At 42.0% G+C, this 23519-nt stretch overlaps 1 protein-coding gene across 8 annotated transcripts in view; it reads right to left on the bottom strand.

Moving 5' to 3' along the window:
• Nucleotides 1-14302, bottom strand: part of PPM1H (protein phosphatase, Mg2+/Mn2+ dependent 1H) — a 328683-nt gene extending 314381 nt beyond the window's left edge. For 3 of the 8 annotated variants that reach the window (XM_064283941.1, XM_064283943.1, XM_064283942.1), the window contains exon 1: nt 13991-14301. In XM_064283941.1, coding sequence (XP_064140011.1) covers nt 13991-14235 — 245 coding nt within the window. In that variant the 5' untranslated portion in view covers nt 14236-14301. Of the gene's footprint in view, nt 1-13990 lie in introns of all 8 variants that reach the window. The other 5 variants (XM_064283939.1, XM_064283938.1, XM_064283944.1 and 2 more) reach the window with 5 other exon arrangements.
• Between the last annotated feature and the right edge of the window lie 9217 nt (nt 14303-23519).

Genomic DNA, 23519 nt, shown 5'->3' with positions numbered 1-23519 from the left:
CCTAGTTTACCAAGACATTATTTTGGTATTTTAAAATAAAGTACATAACTGACATCTCTCAAAACAATTTTCAATCTAAACATTGATGATTTCTAAGTATTAAATAATCCCAGGAGAAATATGGTAAACTCCCATTTGAATTATTTTTCCCAGGTAAACGTCACTTTTCAAATTATAAATTACAAAAATTTATCTACAAGAATATTCATCACAGAACTGTTATTTAATAATAAAAAATTGGTTACCACCTAAAAAAAATAATATGGTACAACCATAATTGAAACACAATACACCCATTAAAAATGACATAGTAAAATATTTAATTATATGGAAAGATAGTTACTCTACTTGAAGTAAAAAAACTACTAATCGATATGCAGAATGATTCCATTTTGTAAATAAATGCATATGCACTTAGAAATAGACACAAATTGTTGACACAGCTAATTATGGGTTGTAGAATTTATGAATTGTTTTTATGTTCTTCATAGTACTTCTATGAATTTTTGAAAGTACCTGCAATGAACACATATCATTTCTGTAAAAACAGACAAAAAGTACATTATTTATTTTTTTTTTTAAAAATTATGGCCTATGATCTAAAGTCCTAACTAATCAAAGCCTCCTCCACTTCAACAGGTTAGTAGATACCTAAAAATGTTTTAAAATAATTCTCACCCAGTCTGTGGATGACAGAATTTTTTACAAGATAAACTTTTGCCCAAGGGTCAAACTCTGCTAGAAAAAATAATATTCTCAGCATGAGTTTAATTAAACGTGCAGCTGACAAGCACCAGGCCTCTCGGGCAACTTGCAGCACTTTGGAAGGCAAGAAAAGAAAACTATTTAAACACAAGTTTTCAATAAAGCAAAGGACATTGGGGAATTTAAGGTAATGTGCTCAAGGAAGGCAGTCACATTAGATTCCAGAACAAAATGATCCTGACATTAATCTGAGCACAGCTGGCTGAAAATTCAGGGGTGGTACAAAAGGCACACCTTTTGACAGTCTCCCAACTTATGGTCCAAGCTCCTTATGGATCTGGGAAGGTAGTAATGGAAGACCTAAGCTATTTTAAATATTGAACGAAAAAAAAGCTAACGTTAAGCAGATTGTGTGCAATAAGACTGCACGTGTTAACTGAAAGATTAAATCTTTGCTTTTGGCTGAAATGTTATCAGTTCAATGCAATTATCACCAAGCTCTCTGAACTGACTAGAAGATATGATGCGTCTGATTTTTTTTTTTTAATCGGGAAACTTAATACTTATTTTCAGCATCCATCTATGTACTACAGTGTCTCACATGTTGCTATGATGCTGAAAACTATGCCACCAGTATTTCAAATGCCAGCAAGGTCACCCACAATGGACAGGTTTCAGCAGTTTCAAGACTAAAACAGACTAGGAAGAAAGGCTTAGCACTCTATTTCTGAAAATTAGCCAGTGGAAGCCCTAAGGATCATAACAGAATATTGTCCGATATAGTGCTTGATACAGAGTCCAGTATAGCCTTCTATGGAGCAGTTCTACTCTGTACACATGAGGTCACCATGTGTTATAATCAATTCATCGGCAACCTAACAACAACGATAGTGCTGGAAGATGAGTTGGAAGGCACTAAAAACACACAGTGGCCACAACAATGGACTCAAGCATACCAAAGATCTTGAAGATGGCACTGGACTGGACAACGTTTTATTCTGTTGTTCATAGGATCTCCGTGAGTCATACCCAGTTCCACAGCAATTAACAACAATAGTTGTTCAATATACAGCTTGCTGAACAAAAATTTTCACAAGGAATATGTTCAAAAAATAAATAAGTAAATGAAAGAGTCCATGACAGTGAAAGGGTTGGGAGCCAGGACTTCAGGGGTCTTGGTCATCTAGTGCTGCTATAACAGAAATACCACAAGTGGATGGCTTTAACAAAGAGAAATTTATTTCCTCACAGTAAAGTAGGCTAAAAGTCCAAATTCAGGGCATCACCTCCAGGGGAAGGCTTTCTCTCTCTATGGGCCTTCTCATCAATCTTCCCCTGGACTAGGAGCTTCTCTGCGCAGGGACCCTGGGTCCAAAGGACACGCTCTGCTCCCAGCACCGCTTTCTTGGTGGTATGAGGTCCCCCCTCTCTGCTTGCTTCCTTTTCCCTTTTATCTCTTGAGAGATAAAAGGTGGTGCAGGCCATACTCCAGAGAAACTCCTTTTACATTGGATCAGGGCTGGGACCTGGGTAAGGGTGTTACAACCCCACCCTAATCCTATTTAACACAAAATTACAGTCACAAAATGGAGGACAACCACATAATACTGGAAATCATGGCCTAACCAAGTTGACACAAACTTGGAAGAGGCATAATTCAGTCCATGACATCAGGCAATCCACAGCACAAGCCCTGGTAGAGCCCAGAACCTGAGGGTCTAGAGAAAGGGCTTCAGGTGGGATGCAAAGTGGGAAGGGGCAGGTGCCAGATGGCCTGTCAGCACTGACCTGATGACCTAGGCCAGGAGAGAAGAGATGAGGCACAGCTTTAAGCATGGGCCTATGTGATTTTCATTTAAACACCAGGATTTTTTTTAATAAACACCAGCTGTGAGAGTCCCTGTTGGCAAGTCTTCTCTTCCCATTTGCTGCTGCTGCACCAAATCACCAGCACAGCTCTGGACACCTGGCTCTAACAACAGGGCAACATGGCCTTCAGTGGCCTCACCCTGGGGGGCTAGTCTGATTACTAATAATCGCAGAGAGGGATGGCCAAAGAAACATCTAATCTGGCTCTTCGGCTCTACTTTAAACCCAGCCTATGGAGGAAATGCTGTCCTAAAAAGGCTGATAAGATCGTTCTGCTGTCCCCAGCCATATATTTAAGATTTCATCCTCATAAGCTATTTGTAACAAAATATTCTAGTTATTTCCTCTTTTATGTTAAAAACCTTTAACAGTTCTTTCTATAGTAATACCAGTTTGATGCCCCTCTCTCTCCCAACCCCCTATTATGGGCTATTCCTATTCACTGTACATTAACATTTGCTTCCTGCTAAACTTTTACTGTCCATCTTATATTTTTGCCAGCTATGTGTTCTAAACATAATGTCAAAGTTCACCCTTTCAAAAGAGCACATGAAGGCTATTAGTATACCACAGCAGATCACTTAAATACAGTCATGCCTTGCTTAACCTCCAAGATATGTTCTGTGAAATAGGAGGTTATGTGATTTGGACATTGTGCGAACACCATATTATTTTCTTATGGCAACTTTGAGATAATGGAAGCGTTCCTTACCAAGGGACAGGGAGGGCCTGTTCTGCTTGCTGCTGTCTGGGTCCAGGTCAGTGGCTGCGTCTCAGGGGGAAACGAGAGCATGGGCGAGGGTGGATCCTGGGTGCTGGGCCCTTAGGCGAGGCGCTGGGGCACTCAGGAAGGCATTAGGCACTTTGGAGCCCCAGACAGACCTGCAGTTCGTTGAAAATGAGGTCTAGGGGTGTGGGGCAAGCCCAGGATAGGTTCCGCAAGCATGAGCTGGTCCGAGGCGCAAAGGAGGCAGCTCCCTCCTGGCTATGTCTGGTTATGTCTACTACATTCCATTCTCTGATTGGGATTTCTGAATTCATGGGACCACGGAAGTACATGCAGTCGGACGCTGCCCGAATGGATGTTGTACGGCACATGACTGTACAGTAATTCGATAGTCCACAGTATTTTTATTTATAAGATCAATTTATCATTTGAGATTTTTTTCCTTCCTACACTATTACATGAAAAAGGTCATAATGGTAAAGAGGCACTATCTTCTAGTAGCTTAAATGTTTACTTGTTAACTCCCTGCAAGCACAGTAGAGTACACAAACCACTCTGACCATCTCAACTTGGCAAATAAATGATTTTCCCATCCACCCTCAGCCTTGTGATGATCAATTAATTATACTGCCCATCCACCATGGCCCCATTAGGCCTGACTTGTGCAAGTCATCAATACAAGCACTCCCAGATGCCCAGGACCCACAAAGGAGTACTACACTGAGTTGCTAGCCTTGCATTGACCCCAAAGTTCACTATCTTGAAAAATTCCCATTAAAATTTGATTCTGCTTAAGTTAGAACTCAGGTAATATCTCAAGTAAATTTTAAATGGGATTTTATAATTAAACCTGTCTCAAGACTTGAGCTCCATTATTCAGAATTCCTAAGTGCATTTCCTCACTTCTAAGAAGCTATTGATGTTAAACACATGATACATTTAAACACTTTGGAAAAAAGAAACACCATTACAGAAAATGTACTGATTGGTCTTAAGACATACTGGGTTTCCAAAAACATTAAAATATGAAGGGGAAAAAAAGTACTTTGGAGTCAAGAAAGTACGGTAATTTAAACAAGGTCTGAACTGTTATACTTAGGCAATGCACATGTGCTAAGGAAGTTAAACATAATTCAGAAAGGGAACTAACATACTTAACTATTTTAAAGTTCTTTGAAAAACATCCATTTATACAAAACCAGTGTCCTAATAAGCCTTTATCCAATAACTAGAGATTCAGCCTTCTTAGTTTCCTTTGAGTAAGAAAATACATTAAACTCTCTTATGTGACATTTTGTTTACAGGGATACGATGTCTTTTTAAATTAATGAATAATGAGGTTCAGCAGTTCAGTGAAGGTCACCAGGATCATGGGACAACATGACATTTTAAGTTCTCTCTAGGCCTCACTGTCCCCTTTTATTAAATGTGGGTTACAGATACACATGTTTAAGAGCATATGAGCAAAAAAAAAGAAAAAAACACCCCACTGCCGTCAATTCCAACTCATAGCAACCCTAGAGGACAGAGAAGAACTGCCCCATAGAGTTTCCAAGGAGCACCTGGTGGATATGAACTGTCAACCTTTTGGTCAGCAGCCGTAGCACTTAACCTGTATACCACCAGGGTTTCCTAAGCCTCCAAGTGGACAGTACCTCCTTCAGAAGAAAAGCAGCACCATATCTTTATTCATCATAACTACCCTTTACAGGTAACACATCCTACATTCTTTATTAAACCGAGGGCTCCTCCAATACCATTCACCTGAATGTCTGCAATCTGAGAAGAGCTAGTCAAGTTTTAACAAACCACACACTGATTTAACTCAACAGGAACACAGCAAGCAAGATATGTGCCATCTATTTCTACTTTTCAACTTGACCCCATCTAAAGCTTTCAACTGAGGACACTGGTGGGTCTGTGGTAGGATTCTCATCTTCCATGCGGGAGACCCAAGTTTAATTTCCAGCCAATGCACCTCAAGTGCAGCCACCATCTATGTGTCACTGGAGGTTTGCACGTTGCTATGGTGCTGAACAGGTTTCAGCGGAGCTTCCAGACTAGCACAGACTGGGAAGAAAGGCCTGGCAATCTACTTTTGAAAAATTAGCCAATGAAAACTCCGTGGAACACAATGGTCTGATCCTATTGTGCATGAGGTCACCGTGAGTCAAGAGCTGACTTGATGGCAGCTAACAACAACAAGAAGGTCTCAGGACTTTCGGAACAGAAAACTTGGCAGCTAATGAAAAGGCTGGCTGGAAAGAACTGAGTTTGCTCTCTCAGTGACTTAAAGGCTCCAAATCCTGAGATTCCCAATTTCCCAGAAGCATCAAAACACTAAAAGCAAAGAAAAATGCTCAGTGCTGGTCCCTTCTAACTTTAATAGTCCATGCTTTCATTTTAATTAATTGAATTAAATTTCCAATTAAAATAATTTAATTTCAAAAAAGAACACAAAAGGGAGGAAGACTATGCTATAAAATTATCTTGAGGACAAGACTTTGTCTTATTACGAACCCAGGATGGGGCCAAAGCTCCACACAAAGTGGGAATATAATGATGACTTCATTGATTGAACGAGGAAATAACAGAAGCAGATGTCTATTTCCTGAAAGAGGATGGCATAAATTCAAGGGAGAAAATTATCAATCATTTGTTCAAATTAGGCAAATCAGGGAAAATTATAATGGCACTTGATTTTTTTTTTTTTAATTTCTATCAAACACAGGATTAAATGACATCTTCTTCTAAAAATAATTTGCCTCGAACAATAACATATTTTTAGAAAACAATTCCAATATGAAATTTTAAGTTACCAATCGGTATTACTGTAACCATTATTGGAAACCCTGGTGGCGCAGTGGTTAAGAGCTACAGCTACTAACCGAAAGGTTGACAGTTCGAATCCACCAGATACTCCTTGGAAACTCTGTGGGGGCAGTTCTACTCTGTCCTATAGGGTTGCTAGGAGTCAGAATTGACTAGATGGCAATGGGCTTTGGTAACCATTATTAGAGCATGGAGAGCAGTGATAATTTCCAAGATGATGCCTTTCTAAACTGGAGCAGAAACACAAGGTAAACACATCCTCTAAGAAGCCTTAAATCTTGTCTGAGGCACACACTAAGCCTTGAAGGAAAATGCTCCATTTCCCTAAGAAAAGGGACAACCCAGGAGTTCCACCCTAGATACAATGTCATTATAATGTTAAATCTGAAAATGGAGAAAGCTTAGCCCACTGTTTTTAAAATGGGAAATTAATACTGACTGCAGGTTACCAGAAAGATGGTGAAGTATCTTAGGCTACCTTGGACTTTTGACTTATCTGTAAATACATGCTTTGTACAGTGCTGTTAAATGAGATTCCCACCCTTTCTTTTCATCCTTACACAACAAGAAGTAGAGAACCTCAAGGTTCTTCAGTTGTTAAACAGGAAGTTCCCAGGCGGGAGTTCTGCAAAGAGGCGCCGGTAAGAGGGACGGGCATGCTAGGGGAGGTTACCAGAAAACCAAACCAGAGGGGATTTCTTAAGCTTTGGGGAAAGAGGGAAAATAATGGTTTCTTTGTCAACACCACTGCATATCTAACTAATGCTATTTATTGGTAATTGTTACTCAGTGCCAAAGACCGCGAAGACAGAAGAGCCTCCAGTCAAATGATTCCATAACAAATCAAAATACTTGTAGGCTGTTTGCTGGATTGAAATAGGGTTATTTCATCAAAAATCTCACAAGCTGAGACACAAAGAAGGGATGCAATATGCATTTAACAGAAACTCTAAAAGTAGCATTTTTTGTACCCATGCCCGGGGTATGTATACCTTTTATAAGAAAGGTACTGGGGGAGACTAAAAAGGAAAAAATTTTATGGTTTCCTTATAACTATAACCTACGTAAAATTATTCTGTATGTATTATTCTTTCATACAAGCAAAGAAATATTGATGAAAACTTGAATATGATGCTTTAATAGAGTATTGTTGCCCAAGACGCTGGTGCATTCTCTGGCATGTTCTACTCTTGTAGTTTCAAGCACAAACTTCGTATCATCTGCATCCCTAAGTCAAGCTTCTCATTAATGGGAGAAATGAGAAGAAAAGTTGAAATAGCCTCCTAACCCCTAAAAAATAAACGAATCTCCAGGCCTCTCCAGCACATGCGACAACTTGGGTACAATTTAAACTGTGGAGAGAGAAAGGAAGCAGCTGCCCGGTGGTGTTTCTGTCAGACTCCGTTGCTTCCCATGGGCTCTCTCTAAGCAGACCTAAAAGGCTAAGTCAGTGATTTCAAAGACAATTTTGAAAATAAAAGTTGCTAGCGCACGTTTTTTGAAAGATTTTTGCTCAAGTGGATGTTATCTGTAATTGCAATGCTTTACAACACAGCAAATAACCCTTAATCAAGTGGCCAAACTTTTCAGCCATACTAGAAAGCTTTTTGAGGAACCAGGAAATTCTATCCAGCACAATGCCAAATGAGGAGCTTGATAAATATCGAACAAATGAATGAACAAATGTCTTGAGTTTCTGAATCGCAAGGTTTTATAGGGATTACTTAAACTAAGTCTCTAGTTTTATAACCTATAGAGTATCTCTTCTTCAAAGGGATTAATAGCGAATGGGAAAAAATGTTGTTGTTAGGCGCCGTCGAGTCAGTGCCAACTCATAGCAACCCCATGCACAACAGTATGAAACATTGCCCCATCCTGCCACCAACCTCACAGTCATTGCTATGCTTGAGCCCATCGTCATAGCCACTGTGTTAATCCATCTCAGTGAGGGCTTCCTCTCTTTCGCTGACCCGCTACCAAGCAAGATGTCCTTTTCCAGGGACTAGTCTCTCCTGACAATGTGTTCAAAGTTAGTGAGACGAAATCTCGCCATCCTCGCGTCCAAGAAGCACTCTGGCTGTACTTCTTCCAAGGCAGATTTGTTCGTTCTTCTGGCAGTCCGTGGTATATTCAATATGCTTCCTCAATACCATAATTCAAAGGTATCAATTCTTCTTTGGTCTTCCTCATTCATTGTCCAGCTTTCACATGCATGTGAGATGTCTGAGAATACCATGGCTTGGGTCAGGTGCATCTTAGTTCTCAAAGTGATATCTTTGCTTTTAAATGGCAAAAATAGACCCCAAGAAAGCCAATACTAGAATTCAACTGTCCTCTCTCCAACCCCTCAATCAATCATCAAAAAAAAAAACCAAACCCATTGTCGCTCAGTCGATTACGACTCATAGCGACCCTATAGGACAAGAGCAGAGCTGCCCCATAGTTTCCAAGGAGCGCCAGGTGGATTCGAACTGCCAACGTTTTGGTTATTAGCGGCTGTAGTCCTTAACCACTAGCACCAGGGTTTCACAATCAATCACCAAGGGATGCCAAATCTCCTCAAGGCATGTGACTCACATTCTAGAGAGGTAAACAAACCACTTCTCATTCAGCCTCCACTCACTAGCACCACTTTCTGACCAACCTTCCTACCTACTCCACCCCTCTCAGGTACCTTCTTCAACAACAGAAGATAACTTTCTCCTTCCACTATAAACAGCCCTTAGCAAGGGAATTGGTGGCACAGTGGTTAAGAGCTCAGGCTGCTAACCAAAAGGTCAGCAGTTGGAATCCACCAGCCACTCCCTGGAAACCCTATGGGGCAGTTCTACTGTGTCCTATCAACTCGGACAGGGTCAATTTTGAAAGGTCTGCTCAAAACAGTCCTGGGGCTATCTCACTTAGAGTAAAAGCCAAAGCCCTCTCTTTGCCCTATAAAATCCTGTAAGATTTGGGTAATCATCCCCTCCCCACCCCCAATATACTACCATCAGGTTATATCTTTTGGCAATCTCTCCATCATCCTCTCTGCTGCTGTCATCCTGGCCCATTTCCAAGCTCACCAGGTATGCACCTGCCTCAGGGCCTTTGCATTTGTTTTTTCTTTTGCCTAGTAGTCTCTTCTTCCAAATTTCTCCTTTGTTCTCTGCTTAAAATGTCACACCACCAGACCAGCCTTCCCTGACCACCCTGTATAAAACCACCATCCCTGTTCTCTCCATTCCCTGACCATGGTTTTCTCCATTGCACTTATCATGACCAGACATACTATAGGTTTACTATCTTTCTCTCTGCAATACAAACTACACAAGGGCTATATCCTGAGAATCTAGAAGAGTATCTGGTACATGCTACTCAATAAATATTTAATGAATAAATCTAGTTTGTCTTCCTTCCCAATGAAGAAATCCCATTTACAATAATGCTCTCTGAACATTTCAACTTTTATGTTCTCATTTCTGCCCTCTTGAGCCTTACAGAATAAATCCAAGTCATTTTCAATGGTAGTTGTTCTACAAATATTTGAAGACTACTACAAGTTTACAAAAGGGAATGTTATGTCCCACAGACACCCCTCCTCCACCCAGTGCAAACCAAGGCTCAAACCAAACCAAATCGGTTGCTGTCAATTTCAACTCAGAGCAACACTACAGGACAGAGCAGAAATGCCCCATAGGGTTTCCAAGGCTGTAATCTTTATGGAAACAGACTACCACATCTTTCTCCCAAGGAGCAGCTGGTGCGGTCAAACTACCGATCTTTGGGTTAGCAGCCAAGCGCTTAACCACTGCACCACTAGAGCTCCTAACCACGGGTTAGAGATATATATTGAACTTCTTGAAAAATGATTTTCATAGCCTGTAAAAATAGGGGCCTCCACACAATACCCTGCCCCTCCTGGTCTTCTGTGTAGCAGTGGCACCAAAAAGTCATTGTGATGGCTTAAAAATATGTCCACAAATTATCTGAATACTCCTCACTTCAAGAGGTAGAATTTTATTCTTCTACCCTTAAATATCTGGACTTACTGACTTGCTTCTAACTAAAAGAATACCGCAAAGGTGACCATGTGTTACTTCTGAGTCTAGGTCATTAAAGGCACTTATGCTTCCTCCTTGCTCTCTGACTGCTCAATCAGAGGCATGCCAGCTGCCATGTTTTAAGGACACTCAAGCTCTCCTATGGAAATGTCCCCAGTGGCAAGGAACTTTCCACTTCCCTCTTGCTTTCCTCTCCTCCCTCCCCAGTCCAGAGGCCTTCTGCCAACAGTCACATGAGTCAGCCATCTTGGAAAGAATTCTCTAGCCCCAGGCAAGCCTTCAAGTGACTACAGCCCTGCTGACTCCTTGATTCCAACCTCATACAAGACCCTGAGTCAGAGCCACCCAGCTAAGGCACTTCTGGGTTCCTGACTACAAGAAAACTGTGTGAGATACATGTTTATTGTTTTAAGCTGCTAAGTTTGGGAGTACTTTGTTATGAGTAATAGATAACTAGCACTGTTGTGATGCAAATCCTGTAGCAGAGGTCGGTATTACTGGTATCTTCTGATCATAGCGTCTTTCCTCTTCCCTATTTTGGCCGTTTTGATCATTCAGGATGTACTTTTGCAGGAAGATAAACTATAGCTCAAGGTTTAAGGAAGTGGTGTAATATAACATTTGACAGAAATAGGGTGAGGAGAGGCAGCAAGGCAATGTTAGTGGCAAATCCTGGGTAAAGATGGATGCACATAATTTAATACACTGAAGGGAAAGAAGTTTGGTGGTGTGGGCTCTGGTGTCAGACTGCCTGGGTGTATATATACGCTCTGCTAGGATTGTTTGACCCTGGGCAGGTTGCTTAACTGTTTGTTGACTTGGTGTCCTCATCAATAAAAGGGATATGAGAGTGCCTCCTCATAGGGCTGTTGTGAGAATCAAATTATACAACACAAAGTGTCTGAAACAGTGTAAGCACTAAACAATAAGCACTAAATATGTTAGCTATTATTAGTGCTGTGCGGATATTTAGAAAGAATGATGTAATTCTATGTGTACTGACTTGGAACTACGTTCATCACATAGTGTTGTGTGAAAATGCTACAGAATAATATGCTTAGTATAAGCCCAGTTGAGGGGTGAAAAATATAACTCACATGAAACATAGTTACAGCTGCATTCAAAGAGGTCTGGAAAGGTATACATCATCCAGACATTGACCCATCATACCCCTAGAGTAGGAAGGATGCTTACATTTTTATGCACACCTTTGCTTAAATTAGGAAACCCTGGCAGCGTAGTGGTTAGGAGTTCGGGTGCTAACCAAAAGGTCAGCAGTTCGAATCCACCAGGCACCCCTGGGAAACCATATGGGGCAGTTCTACTCTGTCCTACAGGGTCGTTATGAATCCGAATCGGCTTAATGATAACGGGTCTGGTTTGGTTTTTTTTGGTTGCTTAAATTAATGAACATATAACTTTTATGATTAATTCAAAATATTTAAGCATTCGGCAGTGAGATTTAAACATTTTACAGTGTCCTTACTAGCCTTCAAGTTGGACATTTCTCATATCCTGGTCTAGGAAAAGATAAGCTTCTTTACCGTGGAGGAAACTGAGACCCAGAGAGGATGATGTAGGACTACTAAGCACCACCCCTCCTACAGGTCTCATTTCAGATTCCCTTCCAGGCTTCACTGCCTTTGACACATCCTGTGCCTACCATAAGCATCCAAACACTGCATGTGTGTGTTTTTCCCTTTCCTTCCCACTTACCTGTGATTTTCCTTTTATTGTGTCCAAATAGCTTCCACTTTCAGTGTGTATTTATCTCCCCTCCTACCGCTCACATATTTTCACCATTTGCCTGCTTGTCTTCCTGCCCCTGGGAAACCCACTGGCATAACAACAGGCCCCTACACATTAAGGGTTTCAGCCGGCAAGGCCCCAGTTTATGTAACTGTGGGAGGGAGCATGCCTCCGAGCTGCTTTCTGTCTTGCAAAGGATCCATGAGCTGTTTAAACAATGTTTTTCTTTCAGTCAAGAAACAGTGCCTTACGTATTTTGGCAGATACTTTTTCCTCCTTTAGGTCTGTTCTTACACAGGTGTTTACTTTGGCTTTGGCTTTATCTTGGAAGTTATAATGCCATTTTGTACCTCCCCCTCCCAAACGTTCTCTTCCTCCGGCGTCTTTTATTACGCGCTAATTTTTTTACTGTTTCAGCACCCATCACGCTCACTTGTTTCCTCGCTATCTTTCACACTCCTATCTCCTACGTTTGTCCCCATTTCTATCTGTTTTCTATTCCGGCCCTTAAAGAAATGGCTAAATGATGATAAAAGGAGAATTACAGATTCCATGGACTGCCAAAAGGACGAACACATCTGTCTTGGAAGAAGTACAACCAGAATGCTCCTTAGAAGCAAGGATGGCGAGACTGCGTCTTATATACTTTGGACATGTTGTCAGGAGGGATCAGTCCCTGGAGAAGGACATCATACTCGGCAAAGTACAGGGTCAGCGGAAAAGAGGAAGACCCTCAAGGAGGTGGGTTGACATAGTGGCTGCAACAATGAGCTCAAGCATAACAACGATTGTTCAGGATGGCGCAGGACAGGGCAGGGTTTCGTTCTGTTGTGCATACGGTCGCTATAAGCCGGAACCGACTCGACGGCACCTAACAACAGCAAACGGGAGAGTCTCCCACCGGAACCCGGAGCGTCGGGAACCTTGCACGCCCGGGGGTATCCGGGCCACCAGAACAGGGTCAGCATCAATGCGCTCAGGCGTCGGGAGAGGTGATTGGTTCCCGAAAAAACCAATCAGCGACGGAGGACATTCACTGGTTGGGGAGGGCCAGGTTCACAGACGGGATGAGTTAAGTAAAAGGGGCAGGTGTTCCAGGCGCCAGGGTTTTGCGTGCACTTTTACACCCGCCCGGCCATTATTAACCCCGAACTCTGATGTCCTGAATCCCATCTTCCAAGTTTCCCAGTTCCATAAACTGAGATAATAGGTAACAGTCGGAAAACATTATTTATCCTACCATTCATAAGATGGCCATTGATAGTCAATGAAGAAGTGGCCATGGAATGGGGATAGGACATTAAAATCCTCCCTCCCTCCCTCCTTCTCCAGCTCCACTCCAGGTCGTCAATCGAACTCAATCGGCTCTTGAAATAGCAAAGCATTCAAACGCTGGCTTAATCGCCAAAGCTGATTACCAAGATGCTATCATTAAATACTTGGAATAAGTTCCCGCTTCCCCAAGGACGGGGGAAACAGTATTGGCATTTACCGAGGAGCAGGCTTTCACTACCTGCTAAAGCCGCAGCGAATTAACTTGTAGCCTGGACGTCAGATAACTTGTGATCTTCCGAAATGCACAACCGCGGGCGAACGCTGCCACCCCCAGGGCTCGGACGCCCGCCCCCCAATCGCAGCGACAGCTCCTCCAATCCTCTAACCCTCAAACTCTTCACGCGGGGGCACAGGCATTTTGGGGAGGGGGCGCAGATGCCAGATTTCCCCGCTGTTTCAAACTTCAGCAGAGCTGTTCTACCCACTTTCCTCCAAGAGTCACAGCGCCGGGATCCCCAGGCCCCGCCAACCTTAGCTTTCCCACGGTCCGGCAGCTGCCCACTCCTCCACCACCCACTCCGGGCTGGAGTCGCAATGTCTTAGGGGTTGGGGGGAGGGGAAGTGGGGAGAAGAGGGAAATGGCCAATGTAAGTAAAAAGGATCCCGCCGAGGCCTGGACACCGGTAACCACGGAAAGCCCTGGGGCCGAGAAGCAGGGAGAGAGGAAGGCTTGGGACCTTGCGGGGAAGGGCCGCGAGGAGAATAGGGGCGACGCCGGTGTCGCTGCACTCACTCTGCGTAGCCAGTGGCCCAGGGCAGCCGCCGGGTCTCCTTGAGGATGAGGATGGGGCGGGCGATGTGGTCGGCGCTGCACTCCACCTCGTCCTGAGACAGCCCCAGGAACTCAGGCCGCCCGTAGCGGAAGCGCAGGGGCAGGTCCGAGCCTCCGCAGCCGCCACCGCCGTGCTCGGAGCCTGAGCTGCCAGCCATGATGCCGCCCATGAAATTGGCCACGGCAGATTTCACTCGAGTGAGCATATTACTCCGGCGCCCGGCAGCAGTGGTGCGAGCAGGAGACGGCGGCGGAGGCCGGGCGAGGCGCAGCGCGGGGCATGCAGGCAGCGGCGGGCGCCGGGCGCAACGGGCAGCCGGGCAGCTGGGGCGCGCCGCGCGCGGCTCACGGAGCTTAGTGCTGCAGGGGGCAGAGCCCCGGCCTCCTGCGCTCGGTGCCGCCGCCTCCCCCCGCTACACTTCCGCAACCGAGAGGCATGGAGCAGGCCGGCCGGGCCGGCGGAGACGCCAGGCGCTCCAGGAGCGGCGGGGTGGGCGCAGCAGCAGCAGCAGGCGGTCCCTTCCCCGCCCCCTGCGCCCGGCTCCTGCGTGCACGGAACTGAGCCCACCAGCCGAGCCAGCTGAGCCGCCGCGGCTGCTGCCACGGCTACTGCCGCCGTCGAGTCATGTGATAATCAGGCTGCAAAGGCTCGAGCTTCTGCTGTGGCCGTGGCTCAGCCCCTCCCCTGCCGGCCCTAGAGAGGCTCGCGCCAGGACCGTGACCTCCTGGGGGAGGGGAAGCCCGGCCGGGTCGGTACCTGGCGGAGGGGATGGGGGCGCTGTGAGCCTGAGGCCGGAAAGGTGTGAGGGGCGGTCAGGCAGAGCCCGACAACCGGGAAAAGCCGGTTGAGGAATTCACGCCCAGAGGAACGCTGCCTTCGCCCTTCGGAAAGGAAACTTCGGGAGCTGTAGGGGAAGGACAGGTGAAACCTTGGCGGGACGGCTCCAAGTCCTACGGTGAAAATGAGGAGCCACCTGGCGTAAGAGACTTTTAAGAGCTTAAAAAGAAAAAAGCCACACTGGTTGCACAAGCGTCATTAAGTTTTTCCCTAGGTATTCCTAGAATTATTATTTTTTTCTTTCATTACTACCTCATTATCTGCGGAGCAGATCCTGTTTCAAATCTAGTATAAAGCTTAATGGCGAATCAAACAAAAGAGCTCTAAGAAATCAGAGCAAGTACTATTTTACCTAGAGCTTGGTTAATAAATTTATGTAGCACTTTTCTTCCAACGTATCAATAAACCAAACGTATCTTTTCAAAGCTGTTCATACTTACTATGGAGACACTGCAACCGTAGTTTTTCTTAATCCGTATCATTGTTCCAAAATTACATAAGGGCACTGCAAAACTAAAGGAATTTAACTACAACATAGCAAATTAAATTGTGTTAAAGCAAAAATAAGCAAATGCTTGCAATTAAAATATCTTTGGTGATCTTACATTAAAAAGATGAAAAATGTCTGGAAAAACCCTGATGAATGTGCTTATTCCGGGGTAACATTTGTGAAATTTTTTTTTTTTTTTAATTTTTGCAAGAGAAGCCGTGTCCTGTTCCTGTTTCCCACTGCCCTCGAGTTTATTCCGACTCATAGCTACCCTATAGAACAGAGCAGAACTACCCATAGGGTTTCCGAGGCTGTAAATTTTTATGGAAGCCCATCGCTATATGAGAAGACTGCTGGGTTGGAACGGCTGACCTTTTGGTTGGAGGTGGAGTGCTTAGCCAATGTGCCACCAGGGCTCCTGTTCCTATGTTTACCTACCGTTTAATTGGTCAGGACTGGGCGTTACTGGTGCAGTTAGGCACTGAACAGCCCTCTTGGTCTTCTGAAGCGAATATAGGCCCTCATTATTTTCCATGTGGAGAGGGGGAGAGTTCACAAAGTGTTGGATGAGAAGATAATTCTCTGAAGAGGAGTCCTTGCTGTTAGGGATGCCTGAGTAAACCTCACTGAGCCCTTTTCTTCAGTATCTGCATTACTTATGAAAAAATATTTTCCCCTTTGACTTTTTCATGAATACTCTAGTATATACCAAATAAACGACAACAATATTTCAACCTTTCAGTCACATACCATTCCTATCAATTAGTTTCTTTTCATAAAGAAACAATTTTATTTTGACTCCTTTTCTCTGTCCGATTTTTAAAAATTGGAGCAGAATTTTAAAATGATTCAAACTCCACTGTCTTTTCTGTTTTGGGTTGGTTCAACTATAAACTCCTTCTGAACGGAAAATCTCTGATTATCTATGTAGTGGTCAAACGTCCAACATACCTCCTGATCCAGTATCCACTGAGGCTAACAGGAGCTTAGAATGCCTTTCTCAAGCTTTTATTGTAGAATAATTACATTTTAAACAATGTTTTTGGATACTCCAGTAACCTTTATTGAGTTGAATTTAACATGGTCTTCCCTTCGTTTCACTTTATGGCAAGGCTTTGATATTTTTTACAAAAAGGATTTAAATTTTTTTTCTGATTTATTTATTTACAATTTAAAAGTAATACCAAATCATGGTAAATAATAAAAAAATCCAATGGTACAGAACTGTAAATGAAAAAACTGAAAGACTCCGTAATAATTCCCCAGGGGATTGACACTGTTAACGTTTTCTGCGAGCTTCCAAAAATGTTCTCAAGTAGGGTATTTAGCGTAATTAAATTTGGCAACATTAGCCAGGTTTGTGAACCCATGTTCTGTAAGAATTTATCGTCTTTCTCTATAACCTATCATGAGAGTTTGTATACCTTTACTTTGCTTAGCAAACTTTGTCCTACAAAATTCCATACCTGTTTTTTTTTCTCGTGAATATTTCTACAGTAGGAGTGTTCACAGCTGACTAATAAGCCTATCTGTTAGATTAGTGTCCCCGACTATTCCCACCCCAGAATTTCACGGAGAAATATTTTCCATGAGATTTACTTCTCAATTGTGTCATTCTATCACCAAAGCCTGATATTTCATTCTGAGGACCAGTGCTTCAGGCTTGAGGCCGGGGGGGGGGGGGGGGGGGCGGGGGGGCCCTTGGACATGAGTGCATTTTGCACATATTACAGATGCAGATTCTGGGATTACCCATGCTCCCAGTTTTAAGATTCATTATTATCTAAATGCAAATGGTGTAGCACTCAGGAATTTAGACATACTCAATGTGTTTGTTATATACTCTGCAGATGCCCCAGTCATCGATAGATGCTCTTCATTTGTCTTTGTCCTCTTTCACCCTGGAAAATGAGTTCGAAGACTTTAACAGAGTATTCGTTTAGGGCATAGATACATCAACCTAATACTTAGCTGCTCTTCATGTAAATATGAACATTTCTAGGCTCATAATACTATGGTTTTGGACTATTTAATGGTTCTGTGTCATCAATAAACCATTTTCAAGAAAGAAGCTCTGAATAATTTCTTCAGTCAAAACATCAGGAATTCCCCGCAAATATTCATTTATTATAAAAGGAAAAGTAAGAGCTTTTCAGTGGAATAACCTGGGAGACACTACCTTAAACAAGTGATCAAAGTTAACATCACACTAATAGAAGATATTGACATGATGCACTTTAAGACACATCATTTTTTTGTAGCATTCTTCTCCAAAAATCCATAACCTCAGTCTAATCATGAGAAAATAGGAGAGAAACCCAAAATGAGAGACATTCTACAAAAGAGCTGGTCAGGTATCTTCAAATGTGTCAAGGTCCTGAAAGACAAGGAAAGACGGAGGAATTGTCACAGATTGAAGGAGACAAAAGAGAACTATCAGATGCAGTATTGTACCAATGCTAATTTCTTAGTTTTGATAATTGTACCATGGTTGTGTAAGATGTTAATATTAAGGAAAGCTACAACAAAAAGTTGAAAAAAGGAAAAACATCAGGGGCATTTCTGGTTCAAGTAGGAAGCAAATGCTCATTTGACCAGGAGAAAGATGAGTAAAGCCTTTCCAAGGGTCGCCCCTCCTACAGCTCTAGATCACACCTCCATTCTGGTGCTAACCTCCTTGGGTTGTAATTAGTAGTTTGCCTATGTCTTCCCACAGAGCAAGAACATTCTTACTCATTGTGTTTCCAAAATTTAGCCTAATGCATAATAGGGCTCGGTCAGGAAATTAATTAGTAAAAACAAATTTCCTTCAGAGAAGAAAGAATATAGCCTGTTTGAATTACCAAATGTTTTATTTATGCTTCCCTGCTTTCTTAAAGATCTTTCTCACTTTGTCCCTTCAGATATTTGTTGTCTATAAGCAGAACTTCCTTAAGCTACGGGATCTGATAAGATAATGTTTAGCTAAGTTCAGCCAATATTCCGATTAGTAATAACATGGATACCAAATTGTGTGGATCTCTGCTTGACACTAAACTGATAAGCTGATATATATCATGACCAGGATATGAAGTTAAAATAGTTCATATTAACTTGTTTTTGCTTGAGAAATGGTTTAGATTCTGGTTTCATATACAGTAAATGTGCTGGCTGAAAATGACATGACTTATTAGGTGGGGTTAATTTAGTTTTCCACAGTAAACAAAACCATGTATTTATAAATAAAAACTTACTTATGAACCAAGAGATTTCTTATAGCTAATTTTTAAGCACAGAGCTATAGAGTATTCGCAAAACATACGTCCATCAAATGCGGATATTCCCTAGACTGCAAATACCTGCTTTAGGAACATCCATATAGTCAACCTGCAGGTTACACATGACTTTTCCAATTACGGTGAAACCTGTGAGAGCCAGAACTCCAAGGGACTGCCTTGTTTTTTCTGGCAGTCCCAAGTTTTCTGCCTTTGATAAGAGTGCAGTCTTACCACTTTTCTATCACTCATTTTAGTGGAAAATATGTTACTTTTTCTTCTCTGACAGGTTTCCACCTTACAGAGGTTTCGGATTTCGCAGGATTTACTGTATCTTCCCGCTGCCTGTCTTCTATAGACCATTCTATCCAGTGTCCACATTGTCCTAGACTGGGACCACTGCTTTGTAACTGATGTGGGAAATATATAAACCAGAAACTCTTCCTCATAATACTTAGTCCCACGATATATCCTTTAAATTGTTGTTGTAGTTGTTGTTAGATGCTGTTGAGTCATTTCTGACTCATAGCGACCCTGTGCACAATAGAACAAAAAACTGCCAGGTCCTGCACCATTCTTACAATCATTGCTATGCTTGAGATCATTGTTGCAGCCACTGTGTCAATCCACCTTGTTGAGGGTTTTACTCTTTTCCGCTGACCCTGTACTTTGCCAAGCATGATGTCCTTCTCCAGGGACTGATCCCTCCTGACAACATGTCTAAAGTGTGTAAGACGCTGTTTCACCATCCTTACTTCTAAGGAGCATTCCGGTTGTACTTTTTCCAAGGCAGATTTCTTCGTTCTTTTGGCATTCCATGGTATATTCAATATTCTTCGCCAACACCACAATTTAAAAGGGTCAATTCTTCTTCGGTATTCCTTGTTCATTGTCCAGCCTTCACATGAATAGGATGAGGCACACCTTAGTCTTCAAGGTGACATCTTTGCTTTTCAACACTTTAAAGAGGTTCTTTGCGGCAGATTTACCCAATGCAATGCGTCTTTTGTTTCTTGACTGCTGCTTCCATGGCTGTTGATTGTGGATCCAAGTAAAATGAAATCCTTGACAACTTCAATCTTTTCACTACCCATCACGATGTTGCTCACTGGCCCAGTTGTGAGGATTTTTGTTTTCTTTAGGTTGAGGAACAATCCATACTGAAGGCTGTGGTCTTTGATCTTCATTAGTAAGTGCTTCAAGTCCTCTTCACTTTCAGTAAGCAAGGTTGTGTCATCTGCATATCACAGGTTGTTAATGAGTCTTCCTCCAATCCAGATGCCCCGTTCTTCTTCATATAGTCCAACTTCTCAGATTATTTGCTCAGCATACAGATTAAATAGATATGGTAAAAGAATACAACCCTCACACACACCTTTCCTGACTTTAAACCAATCGGTACCCCTTTGTTCTGTCCAAACAGCTGCCTTCTGATCTAAGTAAAGATTCCTCATGAGCACAATTAAGTGTTCTGGAATTCCCATTTTTTGCAATGTTATCCCTAATTTTTTATGATCCATACAGTCAAATGCCTTTGCATAGTCAATACAACACAGGTAAACATCCTTCTGGTATTCTCTGCTTTCAGCCAGGATCCATCTAAAATCAATAATAATATCCCTGATTCCACGTCCTCTTCTGAAACCAGCTTGAATTTCTGGCAGTTCCCTGTCGATATACTGCTGCAGCTGTTTTTGAATGATCTTCTGCAAAATTTTGCTTGTGGGTGATATTAATGATATTGTCCTATAATTTCCACATTCAGTTGGATCGCCTTTCTTGGGAATAGGCATAAATATGGATCTCTTCCAGTCAGTTGGCTAGGAAGCTGTCTTCCCTATTTCTTGGTGAAGAAGAGTAAGCACCTCCAGCGCTGCATCTGTTTGTTGAAACATCTCAATTGATATTCCATCAATTCCTGGAGCCTTGTTTTTTGCCAATGCCCTCAGAGCAGCTTGGACTTTTCCTTCAGTACCATCAGTTCCTGATCATATGCTACCTCTTGAAATGGTTGAACATCAACTAATTCTTTTTGGTATAATGACTGTGTATTCCTTCCATCTTCTTTTGATGCTTCCTGTGCTGTTTAATATTTTTCCCATAGAATCCTTCACTATTGCAACTCGAGGCTTGAATTTTTTCTTCAGTTCTTTCAGCTTAAGAAATGCCAACCACGTTCTTCCCTTTTGGTTTTCTAACTTCAGGTCTTTGCACATGCCATTACAATACTTTACTTTGTCTTCTGAAGCCACCCTTTGAAATCCTCTGTTCAGTTCTTTTACTTCATCATTTCTTCCTTTTGCTTTAGCTGCTCGATGTTCATGAGCAAGTTTGAGTCTCCTCTGACATCCATCTTGGTATTTTCTTTCCTGTCTTTTCAATGACCTCTTGCATTCTTCATGGATGATGTCCTTGATGTCATTCCGCAACCCCTCTGGTCTTCGGTCACTAGTGTTCAGTGAGTCAAATCTATTCTTGAGATGGTCTCTAAATTCAGGTGGGATATACTCAAGGTCATATTTTGGCTTTCATGGACTTGCTCTGATTTTCTTCAGTTTCAACTTGAACTTGGATATGAGCAATTGATGGTCTGTTCCACAGTCAGCCCCGGCCTTGTTCTGACTGATGATATTGAGTTTTCCAACATTTATTTTCCACAAATGTAGTCAATTTGATTCCTGTGTGTTCCATCTGGTGAGGTCCATGTGTGTAGTCACCATTTATGTTGGTGAAAGAAGGTATTTGCAATGAAGAAGTTGCTGGTCTTGCAAAATTATATCATTTGATCTCTGGCATTGTTTCTATCACGAAGGCCATATTTTCCAAATACTGACCCTTCTTGTTTCCAGCTTTTGCATTCCAGTCACCAGTAATTATCAATGCATCTTGATTGCACGTTTGATCAATTTCAGGCTGCAGCAGCTGATAAAAATCCTCTATTTCTTCACCTTCAGCTTTAGTGGTTGGGGCATAAATTTGAATAACAGTTGTATTAACTGGTCTTCCTTGTGGGCATATGGATATTATCCTATCACTGACAGCATTGCACTTCAGGATAGATCTTGAAATGTTCTTTTTGACAATGAAAGCGACACCATTCCTCTTCAAGTTGTCATTCCCAGCATAGTAGACTATATGATTGTCCAATTCAAAATGGCCGATACCAGTCCATTTCAGCTCACTAATGCCTAGGATATCTATGTTTATATGTTCCATTTCATTTTTGAAGATTTCCAATTTTCCTAGAGTCATACTTTGTACATTCCATCCTCTCTGTACTTTAGATAAGGCTCTGAAATGTTCTGATTCTCAAAATACTTAATAAGTAAAATGGAAAATAATCATTCCTGTCTCACAGGGTACTTCTGAGGATCAGTGAGATAATAAGTGTTAATATGTTATAACTAATGTTGGTCTCTACCATGTGTCTGTCAGTTTGTCATACTGTGGTGGATTGAATATATAGAATGGAAAATAATCATTCCTATCTCACAGGGTAGTTCTGAGGATCAGTGAGATAATAAGTGTTAATATGTTACAACTAATGTTGGTCTCTACCACATGTCTGTCAGTTTGTCATACTGTGATGGCTTGTGTATTGATGTGATACTGACAGCTTTGCCACTGGTATTTCAAATACTGGCAGGATCACCCTTGGTGGACAGGTTTCAGCTGAGTTTCCAGGCTAAGACAGACTAGGAAGAAGGACCTGGCAGTCTACTTTTATAAAAATTGGCCAGTGAAAACCTTATGAATAATAGCAGAATATTATCTGATATACTGTGAAAGATGAGCCCCTCAGGTTGGAAGGCACTCAAAATACAACTGGGGAAGAGCTGCCTCCTCAAAACAGTCAAACTTAATGATGTGGATGAAGTCAAAGTTTCAGGACCTTCATTTGCTGAGGTGGCATGACTCAAAATGAGAAGTAACAGCTGCCAACATCCATTAATAATAGGAACGTGGGAAGTAAGAAGTATAAATCTAGGAAAATTGGGAGTCATCAAAAATGAAATGGAACTCATAAACATCAATATCCTAGGCATTAACCAAAAAAAAAAAAAAAAAAAAAAAAAAACCTGTTGCTGTTGAGGTGATTCTGACTCTTAGTGACTCTATAGGGCAGAATAGAACTGCCCCATAGAGTTTCCAAGGAGCAGCTGGTGGAGTCAAACAGCCCACCTTTTGGTTAGCAGTGGATTGCTTAACCACTGTGCCACAAGGCTCCATCCTAGGCATTAGTGAGCTGAAATGAGGTATTGGCTAATTTGAATCAGACAATCATATGGTCTACTATCCCAGAAATGACCAATTGAAGAGAACTGGCTCTGCTTCATCAACAAAAAGAACTTTTGAAGATCTATCCTGAAATACAAAGCTGTTAATGATAGGAGAATATTCATACGCCTAAAAGGAAGACCAGTTAATATGACTATTATTCAAATTTATGCACAAGCCGCTAAGACCAAAGATGAAGAAATAGAAGATTTTTATCAACTTTCATAGTCTGAAATTGATCAAACATGCAATCAAGACACATTGATAATTACCGACGATTGGAATGTGAAAGCTGAAAATGAAGAAGGATTGGTAGTTGGAAAATATGACCTTGGTAATAGAAATGACCCCAGAGATTGTGTGATAGAATTTTGCAAGACCAAAGATTTCTTCATTGCAAATACCTTTTTTCAACAACATAAAGCAGTGACTATACATATGGACCTCACCACATGAAATACATAGGAATCAAATTGAGTACATCTGTAGAAAGAGACGGTGGACAATCTCAATATCATCAGTCAGAACAAGACAAAGGGCCAGAAGAGATCATCAATTGTTCCTATGCAAGTTCAAATTGAAGCTGAAGAAAATTAAAACAAGTCCTTGGGAGCCAAAGTACGACCTTGA

Source organism: Loxodonta africana, chromosome 4, assembly GCF_030014295.1.
Source record: "Loxodonta africana isolate mLoxAfr1 chromosome 4, mLoxAfr1.hap2, whole genome shotgun sequence".
Taxonomy (NCBI): domain Eukaryota; kingdom Metazoa; phylum Chordata; class Mammalia; order Proboscidea; family Elephantidae; genus Loxodonta; species Loxodonta africana.
This window is presented reverse-complemented; position numbering and strand designations above follow the sequence as displayed.